This window comes from Rutidosis leptorrhynchoides, chromosome 10, assembly GCF_046630445.1.
Source record: "Rutidosis leptorrhynchoides isolate AG116_Rl617_1_P2 chromosome 10, CSIRO_AGI_Rlap_v1, whole genome shotgun sequence".
Classification (NCBI taxonomy): domain Eukaryota; kingdom Viridiplantae; phylum Streptophyta; class Magnoliopsida; order Asterales; family Asteraceae; genus Rutidosis; species Rutidosis leptorrhynchoides.
In genome coordinates this window covers 260,917,460-260,932,717 of record NC_092342.1, presented here as the reverse complement: position 1 = coordinate 260,932,717, position 15,258 = coordinate 260,917,460, and the positions used below count along the sequence as shown (strand labels likewise).

The 15,258-nt window shown below is 34.0% G+C and overlaps 1 protein-coding gene across 2 annotated transcripts; it reads right to left on the bottom strand.

Annotated features, from left to right (window-relative positions):
* Positions 1-434: 434 nt before the first annotated feature.
* On the bottom strand, positions 435-10,889 carry LOC139873367 (F-actin-capping protein subunit alpha-like). 2 transcript variants are annotated; one of them, XM_071861296.1, is made up of 6 exons: positions 10,775-10,889; positions 10,572-10,687; positions 1,903-1,992; positions 1,021-1,085; positions 725-886; positions 435-632 (listed from the first exon to the last, which is right to left on the bottom strand). In XM_071861296.1, coding segments are annotated over exons 1-6 (549 nt in total). In that variant the 3' UTR covers positions 435-631. The 2 variants fall into 2 exon arrangements, with proteins under 2 accessions (XP_071717397.1, XP_071717396.1); XM_071861295.1 differs by having other exon boundaries at positions 435-886.
* Positions 10,890-15,258: the final 4,369 nt, after the last annotated feature.

Here is a 15,258-nt window from a genome sequence, read left to right as displayed (position 1 = left end):
TTCTTACCCACATAAAAATACAAATAATTATTTATTCATTTTCTCTATTACGACTCTTTCTTCTTCAAATTAAAATCTATTATCCATTGTTGATTATACCAAGCCCTTGAAAATATTTCGTTAAGCTCGTATAAGAGGGTGTATAAGTCCAAACGGATTTGCAATCGATCCAGAGTTTAATTTTCATGTGATTTCATAAAATTTTAATGGACGGTTGGGTCCTAAAAATGTCGAGATGTTCGAGACGCGGTCGAGACGGGGTCGAGATGGACGTTGACCAAAGTTGAATTTTAAATATATAAGTATATAAATGTATATATGTATACATATTTTAAAGCGAAAAACTTTGATTGACTAATTTGTAGCATGCCATGTCACCAAGTGGGAGTTATTTGGTGAACTAGAGGGTGGACGTAGCATTTCTGAAAAACAGAAGAAGAGGTTGTAATGTGTTGATAACATGTCAAACAGCTAAAAAAAAATTACTACAAAAAAATGTGCTTAGTTGCTCAAGCGGGTCAAAGGGTTTAATTGCCTGACTTGTATTCAAATTTACGATCGCCTAAATTGCTTTGTTGACAAGCTCACATTGAACTTGAAATCATATGGGTCTTTAATCATAAGTTTTACATCTAATGTATATAGGGTAGCAAATTAATAGTTATATTATGACTTATGATGTGTAAAAAATGAACGGGGAAATAATTAAACTATCTTAACTAACCAAAAGTTTTGTGGGCTATGTCGAGTGGCAGTAATCACCACAAGAAGCTCAAAATCGAACCCAGGTTCTTCAGTTTCTTTTCCACTTGTACAGTAAACTGAAAAGACACCTTTTGAATAAGCGTCTCCAACATACTTGGAAATTTCAGCATCCAAAGCACATCTGCAACAACCCAATGTAATAAATAGAGTAAATATTAAGATACAATAACTAGTGACATGATTGTAAGTGAGTTATAAGATTCAAATTCTTGAAAGACGGTTAAAGATTAAGAAATATCAAGACAAGAAGATCACCGATACTCTTCCACATAACGGGATGGAAGCTCATCATCTCTAGCTGGTCTCATTTGTGTACAAATCTGAACAAATTTAACATGCCTTATAAATTCCAAAATGAATGAAGTAACAAAGACAGAAGTTAACATAATGATTAGTTCAATTATTCTAAAATGTTTGAGTTCAAACTAATATAAACTTCACAAGTATTGCACGTTCAGAATTTAATAGCTAGCGCTTAGGGTATAACTTCATACTTAGAGACTCAAGGTATGATTAAGGTCAATACTTATATCTTCTTCTTAGCAATAACTCTACACGCATTAAGCTAAGCAAGTAAGCATATACTCTAAGCAATGTGATCAACTCAATAATAATAACTTATTAAACTCCACGTCAAATAAAGGGTTTCTTCTTACACATTACATATTCAGATACATATTTCATACGAAAAATAGTAATACCTCATTAAACAAGTTTGGTAATACACATACATGAGTTTTGACTGATAGGAGGAGTTTGTTCATCTCTCATGCACCTTATCATGTTGGAAGATAAGAATTTGGCCCTTGAAAACTTTGTTGCTTCATGTGAAATGATTATATTCAAAACATTAAACTTATATACAGGAACAGTCTTTCTTAACCAGATCATAAGTTGAAAACTTACAACTTCATAAACTCATTATAAATCCTAGTACCTAATCTAGAACATGACACCAGATCCTAATACATGATATAAGAACAATATTTCCTAGTTATTAATAGTATGGCCAATATGGTTAGATAGCTCAAGTATGCTAAAAGTGTTTTAGCAAACTAGGTTGAAAATAATAATATAATTAAACTTTGCTCAAGTATAAAATGCTAGATACAACAATCACTCGCTTGTAAAACTTACTTGTCTAACATGATCAACCTTTGCCACTTGTGCCGTCCTAGGATCAAGATATTCATCCTCACTAATCTCACTAAATGATGATATCAGCACCTGCAGAGATCGATAAAAGTTTGAGTTTTGAAGATTGCAAACAATAATAACGATTGAAGATTTCTGCATACATCTACCCCATTTCTCACATCTACTGAAAAAAATTAAGCATGCATTTGCAACCACCTATTGTAGGATTAATGTGCAAGGTACAACATATAACTATATGGCTAAATTTATTTGAGCCTTCGGGGTCACACACATATACACCTAGACGTCAAATTAAATATATATATATATATGATGTATATATATTACTCAAGTAACAAAATAAGTTAAAATATTTAATTATGAATTGATTAATTAATTAATTTGTAATTAATTAGTTAATTATAATTAAGTTATATGTTTAAACAACTTGGTCAGCAAAATTAATATAGAGGAGTTGGTTTACAATTATGGTCTATCTTATTATTTGTTTTGAAATATAAGTATCATAAAAAAACATTTTGGAGTTAGTTGTGTTGGAGTAGTTGAAAAGAAGGGAATATATAAAACAACAATGGTGTCTCATTGGTACAGATCTTAGATATATACACACATCTTTTGACTTGTCTAAAAGAAAACACACAACAAAAAAAAGGGAAAGAAAAATCAATCATCTCTCTCAAAACCATTGTTTTATTTTTGCTGTACGAAACCAAAGTACCCAGCTCAATTAATCAAGAGTTGATTAATTCGTAACTTGAGTTTGGACTAGCATCCATTGACAGTCGTTTGAAGTGTAGTGTGTACTATCCAAAGAGACGGTCATACTATTGATCGTAAGTTTCTCTCCTACAATCCGTTTCTTCAGGAAAGGTATATCGTTTACTCACTTTGTGAATTTATATATTTTGACAATTATTAGTGGTGTAATTGGATCTTGGTGGAACCGTCAATCGTGTGCATGTTTTGTAATATAGATTATATTTATTTTTTTTTTTAACTATCCGCTGCGTTATCTGATATGAAAAGTACACACGGTTTTCCATCAGTGGTATCCGAGCCGCTTTTACACCATTTTAATTGTCACGTGATTTTCTCAGATCTAGTTTTGTGAGATGGTAAAAAGTAAAAAAAAAAATTTTTACAATTTCAACATGTTTGTTTTAAATTAAATCTCATGACGCACAAATAAGATCTGAAAAATATCACTGTTATAAATTTTGAATTTATTTATTATGGCTTGAATAATTGTTGTTTATTTCATTCCATGGTTGTACACATGCATTGTAACCATGGACAAGCCATATGTAGTTTTTAATAATGTAGTTATTAGAATTGTGATTGCACACATAGCCCATAATGTCCCGGCCTATGTATGATTGTTGTGATTGTTGATTACAACAATATTGTGTCATGTTGATTATTTGTATTATAAGGCCATTTTGAAGCCAAAATTGTATTATATTTATTTTTCTTTTTCATAGTATTGTATTTAAGTTTATTTCAATTTGTAAAAGTATTAGTTTAGTTGTAATTTCAAATTTAAATAAATGTAACAAGATGAAGATTGAAGATACAATACAACATGCTTTTGGCTTAGAAGATGACGAACAGGTCAAATTGACAACGATGGCGTTTTGTTAAGTTTTCACATAATTCTTGAATTAAGTGGGAGCTACGATATTACCCTTAGTTTGACCTCTTGATCCCATGTCGGCTCATGGGATCAAGCATAGGATTTTTGGGCTAGGCTATGTGTGTGTGATGCATGGTTGTGTTTTATTTTTGCATTTATATATAATTGTTGATTAGAATATATATGCTAAATGTTTTTGATGAAAACATCAAATAAAACCGGTAACGAGTTTCAAGATTAAAATTGATGATTTTAAAAAGTTAAACTCTAACGAGTTTAAAGTTAAATGTTTTTTTTTTTTTTTTTGAAACTCAAATAATATATATGGGCGACATCTTTTAAAATTGTTTTAAAACGATACACAATGTGTATTTGTAACTTTTATATATAAAATAAAATAACAAACTAGACGCATAAACACGATCGACATATATAAAATTGGTTAAAATGATTTTTAACAAATAGTGTAGCGAATCTTGTGTGCATGCATTATTCGTTAACACAAACTTTTTCAAAATACCCGTCAAATTTAAGTCATGCCATCCAATGAGCTTGCAAACACTCCTCGTTATTTTTTGATTACGGTGAGACCTAATCGAATTATAGCCACGAGGTGGATTTTCAGTTACGAGTGAGACTAGGCTGAATTTCCACTGTTTTCAAATTGGACGACTTAATCGTATTCACGGTGAGACCTGAGTTCGAGGCAAGGATGGGACAAACATGCTAGTAGATAATAGTGGTTTGTTGAACTACACATATTTCTGAGTCCCATAAAGATCTAAGAGTTGCACTTGTAATGCAATTGGTAACCGCTACCTACCAATAGACTCTATAACTACTAGCTGATCAACAGATGTAGTTATGGAACCTCTATGTGGATCTTAGGCTTTCGTAAATTAATTGTTTTTTAAAATATATAAAACTTGGGTAGTTAATTTATTAAAGTTTTATATCGAAAATACTAAATTGAATCTTGTTCTTATGTAGATGTCAAACAATCAAAACGTAAACCAAAACAATCTCCGTTCTTTGTTGGAGAAGGAGAAACTCAATGGTTCAAACTTCCTAGACTGGCAGCGCAACTTGAGAATCGTTCTCAAATATGAAGGGAAGTTGAACAAAATTGAAGAACCCTTACCCGATGCTCCTCCTGAGACAGCTACTGCTGCTCAACAAACTGCTTATCGGAAGTTGTTCGATGAGCAAGAGAAGATAGCTTTAATCATGCTTGCTAGTATGACTCCTGACCTCCAAAAGGAAATGGAAGATCGTACAGCATATGATATGATGACTGAGCTGAAAAATATGTTTCAGAAACAAGCTAGTCAAGAGTTGTATGAAACTTATAAGCTTCTTCAAACATGCAAAATGGAGGAAGGTCAGTCAGTGAGCTCTCATGTCTTGAAAATGAAAAGCTACATTGACCGATTGGAAAAACTTGGAACTACCTTGCCGCCTAACTTGGCTGTGAACACGGTTTTGAATTCACTACCAAAATCGTATGACCAATTTGTGATGAATTACAATATGCAAGGTTGGGAGAAATCTCTGGCAGAGGTGCATTCGATGCTTAAAACTGCTGAACAGAATATTCCATCTAAGGTTTCCAATCCAGGTATCCTAATGATTAGGGATGGTAAGGTGAAGAAGAATAAGCCGAAAACTTGGGGAAAAGGAAAAGGCAAGTCAATTGCTAAGAAGAAAATTCCACCACCCCCCAAGAAAGAAAACCCAGCTAAAGACGCCGACTGTTTCCACTGTGGAAAGGTTGGCCACTGGAGGAGGAACTGTCCTTCATACCTATCTGAGTTGAGAAAAGGCAAAGCTGGTCAGACCAGCAAGTCAGGTATATTTCATATACAGTTATATACTTTTTCTAGTGATTCCTGGATTTTTGATACTGGTTGTGGTACTCACATCTGTAACAATATGCAGGGAATGAGAAGAAGTAAGAGACTGAAGAAAGACACACTAGACTTAAGAGTGGGCAATGGGGCTCGAGCTGCTGTTGAAGCTATTGGAACCTATGAGCTTACTCTACCTAGTGGTCTTATTGTTTTGTTGGAACAATGTCATTATGCTCCTAGTATTACGAGCAATGTAATTTCAGTTTCTCTTTTGAAAAATGTTGGTTTTGAACTTACATTTATGCACTTTGGTATTTCAGTTTCTAAGAATAATGTATTTTATTTTAATGCTATTCCACGTGATGGTATTTTTGAAATTGATATGCATGGTGTAATTTCAAATAATAATTCTGTATATATATGTACTGCCAAACGAGTCAAGAAAGACTTGAATAATACCTATCTATGGCATTGTCGTCTTGGTCATATAAACAAACAACGCATTTCAAAACTCCAATCTGATGGGATTTTGGAATCAACTGGCTCTGAGTCATTTGATGTATGCGAGTCGTGTTTATGTGGAAAGATGACAAAGGCTCCTTTCTCCGGTTTAGGTGAAAGAGCTAAAGATCTTTTAGGACTAATACATACTGATGTATGTGGCCCTTTTAGAACTATGTCTAGAAATGGTGAAACATACTTCGTTACATTTACTGATGATTATAGTAGATATGGTTATGTTTACTTGCTGAAACATAAACATGAAGTTTTTGAAACGTTCAAAATCTTCCAAAATGAAGTAGAGAATCAACTTGGAAAGACCATTAAAGCCCTTCGTTCTGATCGGGGAGGGGAATATATGAGTCAAGAGTTTTTGGACCACCTGAAGAATTGTGGGATTGTCTCACAATTCACTCCACCTTATACACCACAGCACAATGGTGTGTCGGAGCGGAGGAATCGAACTTTACTTGATATGGTTCGATCTATGATGAGTCTAACTACTCTACCGATGTCTTTTTGGGGTTATGCATTAGAGTCTGCTGCACGCATACTCAATATGGTTCCAACCAAGAAGGTAGATAAGACACCATATGAGTTATGGCATGGAAAGAGTCCTAAGTTGTCTTATTTGAAAGTCTGGGGTTGTGAAGCGTATGTGAAACGTGACACTTCAAACAAGTTAGAACCCAGAGGTATCAAATGTCACTTTGTGGGATACCCAAAGGAAACAATGGGTTACTACTTTTACTACCAAGCTGAAAACAAAGTGTTTACTGCTCGGTTTGCTGAATTCTTTGAAAGAGATCTTCTCTTACAAGAAGTCAGTGGGAGTAAAGTAGATCTTGAAGAAATTCAAGAATCACAAGGTAACATACCTTTTGAAGGCACTAGTTATCCACACGTTGAAGCTGAGCACATTATTGATGAGCCAGAACGTGTTGCACCTATAATTCGTAGATCTAATAGAACTCCTCATCGACCTGAGAAGTTAAATCTTCTAATTAATTCAGATGAATCTCATCTAGGGGATTATGATGAACCCTCTAGCTACCGTGAGGCCATATCAGGTTTAGAATCTGAAAAATGGGGAGATGCTATGAATACAGAGATGCAGTCCATGAAAGAAAATCAAGTATGGGACTTGATTGATCTTCCACCCAATTGTAAACCAGTTGGGTGTAAATGGGTCTACAAGAAGAAGGCTGACATGGACGGTAATGTAAACACTTTTAAGGCTCGATTGGTGGCAAAAGGTTATACTCAAACTCAAGGAATTGATTATGAGGAAACTTATTCACCAGTCGCGAGCATTAAGTCAATTAGGATACTTATTGCCATAGCAGCTTTTCATAATTATGAAATATGGCAAATGGATGTGAAAACCGCTTTCCTAAATGGCGACCTAAGTGAGGACGTATATATGGTTCAGCCGGAAGGGTTTGTAAATCCAAAGCATCCTAATAAAGTATGCAAGCTTCTAAAATCCATTTATGGATTAAAGCAAGCATCCAGGAGCTGGAATCTTAAGTTTGATCAGAAAATCAAAGAGTTTGGTTTTTCTCAAAACCAAGATGAGCCCTGTGTTTACATTAGAGCTAGTGGGAGCAAAGTTGTCTTCTTGATCTTGTATGTTGATGACATACTACTTATTGGAAATGACATTCCAACTTTGCAAGATGTCAAATCTTGGCTTGGAAAATGTTTTGCCATGAAAGATCTTGGAGAAGCTAAGTATATTTTAGGAATCAGGATCTATAGAAATAGATCCAAAAGGCTTATTGGTTTGAGTCAAAGTACATACATTGACAAAATCTTACGAAGATTTAACATGCAAAACTCCAAGCGCGGAGCATTGCCCATGCAAAAGGGCATAACCTTGAGCAAGTCTCAAAGTCCTATCACACCTGATGAGATAAGACGAATGAAATGTGTTCCTTATGCTTCGGCTATAGGATCCATTATGTATGCTATGTTATGTACTAGACCTGATGTCTCGTTAGCTTTGAGTTTGACGAGTCGTTATCAACAGAATCCAGGTGAAGAACATTGGATTGCTGTTAAGAGCATTCTTAAGTATTTGCGGAGAACTAAAGATATGTTCTTGGTTTACGGTGGTTTGGAAGAAGAGTTGAGTATTAGATGTTATACAGATGCTAGCTTCCAAACTGATCGAGATGATTCCCGATCCTAGTCAGGGTATGTCTTTGTCATGAATGGCGGGGCAGTTGATTGGAGAAGCTCAAAGCAGACCACAGTTGCACAGTCTACAACGGAAGCAGAATACATTGCTGCTTCAGAAGCTGCTCAAGAAGCTGTCTGGATTAGGAAGTTTATTGCTGAACTCGGAGTAGTTCCCAGCATTGAATCCCCTATGGAAATGTACTGTGATAATTCAAGTGCTATTATACTTGCGAAAGAATCACGTGTACGTAAAGGTAGCAGACACATTCTTCGAAAGTTTGACTACATTCAAGAAGTCGTTGAGAGGAATGATATTAGTATTCTTAAGGTTCATACAGATGATAATGTGGCTGACCCGTTCACGAAGCCCATGACACACAACAAGCATGATGATCATGCTAGTAGTATTGGACTTCGTTATGCTGCTGATCTTTTTAATTTGTAATTTAGTATTTGGATATTTTTGGAACATTAAACAGTTTTATCATAATGAATTGATATATTGATGGTATGATCATTTTCATTTATATCACTATGTTCTATATTAGCATGTTTAATCCATGAGTAATTGTTGATTATTCAAAATCTCCATAATCGATCATGTTATGGGAATAACATGAATTAAGATTAATATGAAGTTTTGGTTTATATTTATTGATGATAAATAGTTAACTTGTAGAGACCAAAATTCATATGTATTCATTGATGATGAATATTGGAATGACCCAACCGAGATATCACTGCATGGATGGTTGTCAGTAGTGAATCTTTTAGTGATTATGTTTTTATGTCCTTAGACTTGAGATGCACGCCGGTTTTGATGTGTGAAATATTGTACTTTGATATGGTTAAATGCTGTCCTGAATAAGGCTGTAATAAAGGCCATTATCGGGTATAATGTAAAGCTCGTGAGAGACACGTGTATGCAATATAGGATTTGTTCCTCCAAAATGTTTGGAGTTAGATACTTTTGAGCTCCTCGATGAATGAATAAGATATTTGTGTGGCCGCACCCAGATGTAATTAAGATGCTACTTAATTAATTTGGTGATCTAATTCAGTTCTAGGATCGAGAAATAAAAGTGTTAAACAAATGAGAATGACCGATGATCCATATCTCAAGTTTAACTAAAGTATCTGAAATAAAAGGACGAATGACATTTAACACTTACTATAAGCAGTTCTGAGAAACTATCCTCACGTGAATTTAGGGACAATGGCGTGTTGCTAGACGCTATCCATTGTTTGTATAGTTATCTGGGGTTGTACCATGCACAAGTGGGAGTCTGTAGGATTAATGTGCAAGGTACAACATATAACTATATGGCTAAATTTATTTGAGCCTTCGGGGTCACACACATATACACCTAGACGTCAAATTAAATATATATATATATATATATGATGTATATATATTACTCAAGTAACAAAATAAGTTAAAATATTTAATTATGAATTGATTAATTAATTAATTTGTAATTAATTAGTTAATTATAATTAAGTTATATGTTTAAACAACTTGGTCAGCAAAATTAATATAGAGGAGTTGGTTTACAATTATGGTCTATCTTATTATTTGTTTTGAAATATAAGTATCATAAAAAAACATTTTGGAGTTAGTTGTGTTGGAGTAGTTGAAAAGAAGGGAATATATAAAACAACAATGGTGTCTCATTGGTACAGATCTTAGATATATACACACATCTTTTGACTTGTCTAAAAGAAAACACACAACAAAAAAAAGGGAAAGAAAAATCAATCATCTCTCTCAAAACCATTGTTTTATTTTTGCTGTACGAAACCAAAGTACCCAGCTCAATTAATCAAGAGTTGATTAATTCGTAACTTGAGTTTGGACTAGCATCCATTGACAGTCGTTTGAAGTGTAGTGTGTACTATCCAAAGAGACGGTCATACTATTGATCGTAAGTTTCTCTCCTACAATCCGTTTCTTCAGGAAAGGTATATCGTTTACTCACTTTGTGAATTTATATATTTTGACAATTATTAGTGGTGTAATTGGATCTTGGTGGAACCGTCAATCGTGTGCATGTTTTGTAATATAGATTATATTTATTTTTTTTTTTAACTATCCGCTGCGTTATCTGATATGAAAAGTACACACGGTTTTCCATCACCTATTTCCCTCTTAAAAACTTATTAACCGATATAGGAAGTTACGCAGCAATCATAGAAGAAGCAAACAGATTCACTTGGGCAATATTACAACATATTGTTGAAATCAAAAACTGAATACGAAATGAAAACAGATGTACAAAACCGACTTAATTTGCAGTGTGCTTTAAAAGTAAATAAATACAAGGTCCCACATATAATCAGCATAGTTACAGTATAATTTACGACCTATAAACCTAACAGATCAAGTAAAGTAAAACCTAAACCGAAATTCTAAAGTCAAAATAAAAATTAAAAAAAACTCATATAATTGACTGCAAATTAAGGGGGAAAAAAAAGCTTACCTCACCGCTTCGATTAGGGAACTGGATACAAACAATATGAGATTTGTTGTAAACAGGAAATGTTTGTGATGCAGCTAATCGATACACATTTTCATCGTTCAGAACCGATCTCAGGTCTGTGAAATTGATATCAGAAACATCAGTGATAAATAAAATGCATATCAATTAATAATCAATAATTAAATTTAAAAAGGATGTGTTACCTTTAGCAACGTATTGGATTTCACCAGGTGGAGAATTGAGAAGAAACCATTTGGCAATGTCGGTTTTCTGATCATCGGAAACAACTATTTCTTCTTCTTCTTCTGTATCTGACATAGATGATGGTAGATGTAGATGGATACAGATATGGAAAATTTGTGTGTGAAATTTGACAGGAATTGAGTAATGAAACCTTCGGGATTTGAAATTGGGAACGGAGGCAGGGCGGTGTTTGTTTGTTTATTTGTTTGTTTGGTGACACACAGAAACCTTATGGATGTAATGACACTTTGTAAAACGACATCGTTTTTCATGGGTAACTCTTCTTTTTTTTATAAATTTAGAGAAAGGAAAATTAAATTAATGCATCAATAGATTAAATTACAATTTTTTTTTTTACGAAAAAACGAGATTCTTATAACAAATTTTTTCTCGAAAAAAAAAAGATAAACAAGATACAAGAAATGAAATGAGCATAAACACGGCTCGAAGTAAATTAACAAAGCTAAAACTAACTAAACTCGAACCTTGCTGAGAGCCAACAAACTTACTACAACAAAGAAAAAAACATGAATATAGAAAACAAACTAACATAGAAGACAAACTACTAACTAACAAAACAAATTCAAACCCCACTAGACGATGACCTCATCGCCGGTGATGTTAGAGTCGACGCCATTGTCCACACTAGCTTTGAACGAAAAGGTCAAACCGCTTCCCGTACCCAATGGAGGAGGACTAAAACCGCGCTTTTTAAACTCCTCGGAAAACCCCCTTTTCCTAACGAACCTCCCGAACCCGAGCCCGCGTAAGACCACTTGCAAAACTCGTTCACTTGAGCATCTTTAAACGAATTTTGGATCGCATCTCCCTTTTCATCATCGTCGCTTCTATCCTGTAAACTAAACGAATCACCCGACGCAACCTTCTTCTTAACTTTTTCCTTTGTCTTACTTTTTGAACAAAAATTCTTCACCCCGTGGCCACGACATTTGCTCGAATGTGTAACCAACCCCGACAAAAACCATTACACGACGCATCTAAACAAATGCAAAACTTTCTACCTGCATTGTTACCCATAGCTACAATAGCCAAATTATCTAACAAACAACTAGTCTCCAAACCATTCAAAAGAGAAGCATTCGGCCCCGAAACGACCTTCATCGTCTCTTTTAATTTCCAAAAGCCCATAAACTCTAGTTTCTCAAACACACCGAACACCCTACACACAAATTGAGGGCGAACGCCCGAAATTGAATACGTTGAGAAAGGCCATATCCTACATCATTTAAACCCGACTAAAGGAAATTGATAACGTTGAGAACGGTCAGATCCGACATCATTTAAATCCGACTAAAGGAGCCTGCAACAAAGACCTCCCACACCATTCGAGATAGGTCTGAAAGTGTTTTTAGCAAACATATAAGCCATATACTTTTTTAACGTCAAAACACTTTATTAACAAACCAACCCTCTAGAAAATCGTTGATTTTGGAGTTACCAGCTCAAGGCAGCTCATGAGAATTTCTTTAAGTAAGAACGGTCCTCAATGTCATCCTCTTCGTCTTCTCTTTAGGAAAGCAAGCCCCATCGAGTGGAGTCAAAGCATGCCTTAAGGTAGCGACTGACTTTCAGGTGAGATGGTTCAATAGTAGATCAGATAAAGACTCTTGCTACTTTCCACGAGGGGAGGAAAGTAATAGCATAGATAAAGAAGTGGTTGTTCTTGTTTGTTCATGATCCCGTTGCGCTCCTATTTCATGGAATAAGCGCCTTTTCAAGACTCTCGAGAGACTCAACACACTAATAACAACTGATTTACATGCCAAGAAACCCGAGACATATTACATTTCCCTCTATATCTAATCCAATAAAAAGAAAAGATACAAATGGAATCAAAAAGCTCGAATTTCTTTATAGAAGGATTGTTGAATACAATCTTGCCATTTACTTTGCTTTTTGAATAAGATAAAAACTCGAAAATAACTACTAATTTAAACCAGTCCATTTCTTTTTTTTTTCACTCATAAAAACACTCGAGAAAGATAGAATGGATTGTTAGATCATTTCCAATCATGACATAATTTGGGACCTTAATTAAAACCGCTAAGCATGACCATCAAAGAACTGTCAAATTAAAATTGCATCAACTTATTAGGTAACTTTTTTAAGTCTACTTTTTATTAGACAAGTTTATTTCCAAGTAAGAAGATAACAAAAACTGAAATTTAATATTCGTATGTATTTTCTGTATCTTCATATGAAAGCATTCTCTTGGTTTTCCAAATGAATAAACAGTTTATTTCGGTTTGGAACATATGAAAGCATTCTCTTGTTTTTCCAAATGGATAAACAGTTATTTCGGTTTGGAAACGAAAGAGTGCAATCTTGTTAACAGAGGAAACTGAAGCAGAGAAAATTGATTCAAAGTGACATATTGCAAATACCTTAACAACAGTGGGATCTTCTTCCCAAATATCATTGATTTTCAACCCTGCAATGCACGAGGATTGGTGTTTGATTCGAGAAGCAAGGTGAAAGAACTTTGAGTTTTTATCACTCAATTTTAACCAAAGGTAACGTGAGCGAAGACCGTGTTTCGATTCAGTTCGAATAGAAAGTTTTTTTTTTAATCGTTTTCAAAGAAGCTAACAAAGCTAATTCAACATCAGTGAGATCTCTTGATTTGAAAGAACATTTAAGGGCCTTAATTTCGTTAACACATGACAGGAGGGGTCAGCTTCATCTTGCGGCTTCTGAGAAACATTCCATGCCTTGATTCATCATTTAAAAATTAAATACTTTTTTTTTTTTTTTTTTGTAAAATTATCGAACTTTAGAATTTCTCTTAAACTTAACTTTAGCTGTTCATAGTTTTCTCACACTTCGGTACTCAATTGGTAACCGAAGTGTATCAACCGTCAGATCGAATTTTAGGGGTTTAGCAATCCCATATTCATCAACCCGCCCACACCCTTCTACCCTTTTTTTTTCCTATACTCACTGTTAAAATACAATGCAAATTTAGAATAATATAGAATTAGTAAATGTATATGGGTAAAATGTAACGACCCTGGTTTTTCCAACGTTATTTATTAATAATTATAATTATTAATACGCTTGATTAATCGAATGTATGTTATTACATTTACATGTTGCTTTAATTGCCCGTACTTGAACTTTAAATGCCCGAAACGTCTTTGTGACACCCGGAACTTGCACGAATAATATTTTAAGATATTATTTACATTCATGATTAATTTTATTAATCATTTTAATTAACTAAGGCTTTTAGTTAGTTACTTGGGCTTAAGATGGACTTTTATTGGATTACTTGCTAACTACTTGCAACTTGGGCCTTTTAAGTGTTAATGGACTAGTGTAAGCCCACCTTACTTATATTATGGATTAAACTAGCCCATGTTTACATGTAAGTATGATACTTGAACTTAAACTAGTTGGTTACATAGAATTGGAATATAGTTGGCTCATTATCCCCATGAACACCACCCTTTTACCCAACTTTTTCAAGCTTTACATACAAGTAACCATAAGACTTCTTCTTCCCTCCTTTTTGCTGCAGAAAGTCGTGGCCCTTAGGCCATTACATGGGCATTTTAGTTTCATTTTTCATTACTACTTGCTCACTTGTTACTCTCTCAAAAACACACACTTGATTCCTCTCAAACTTGCTTCATTCTCTCTCACTTTTTCTCTAGTTCTTGTAAGTAATCTTGAAGACTTTTTCTTTTCTTCTTTTCTTCTTAAAACCGAATTTATACAACCCATAATCATCCTCATCTCTTGTTACTTGTCTTTGATTACTTGTTTGTTATTATTACTTACTTACTTGTCTTTATTTACTAAGTTACAAGATCAAACTTTCTAGTTTTGATTCTTCACCTTTATCTTGTTATAACAAGAACATCAAGAACATAATCTATCTAGTTATGTTCTACATATTTTGTTTCAAAAGATTAAAGTTCATAGTTGTATAAACTCATTTCTTGTAGTTCTTGAAGTAACTTTAAAGTTACTTCACTTAAAGATCAACTTGGGTTGAATCTTTAAAAGTATGAGCAACTATGAACCATTTTCTTATTTAGTTAGTTTTCTACTTTATTTTGTTTCAAAAGATTTAAAGTTTATAATCTTTATAATTGTTACTTGTGTTCTTGTTTGTTGTATGTTACTAGAATACCACCTTCATGGTTGGTTTAGGCTTATCATTCATTTTCTTTATTTCTTATTGTTAGTTGCTTACTACACATTTGAACAAGGACATGAAACCAACAAGAACTTACACTTTGGTGCAAGTATCATGGATCCAACACTTGGTTGTGATCTTTCTTAGTGTTCATGAACTTGTTCATAAACTTACATGTAACCTTGGTTCATCAAACACCTACAACACTTGCACTTGAGTTATGATGGACAAACCTTGGTCAAAATGATGTTAACACATCAACGAGTTGTACACTTGAAG

What these genes read in the sequence shown, in the direction of transcription:
- LOC139873367 (XM_071861295.1), bottom strand. Translation starts at nt 10,889, where the DNA reads ATGTCAGATACAGAAGAAGAAGAAGAAATAGTTGTTTCCGATGATCAG. An exon ending in TCCCTAATCGAAGCGGTGAG is followed by an intron (nt 1,993 to 10,571) that starts GTAAGCTTTTTT and finishes CGATCTCTGCAG; the next exon opens with GTGCTGATATCATCATTTAG. An exon ending in AGGTTGATCATGTTAGACAA is followed by an intron (nt 1,086 to 1,902) that starts GTAAGTTTTACA and finishes AAATTTGTTCAG; the next exon opens with ATTTGTACACAAATGAGACC.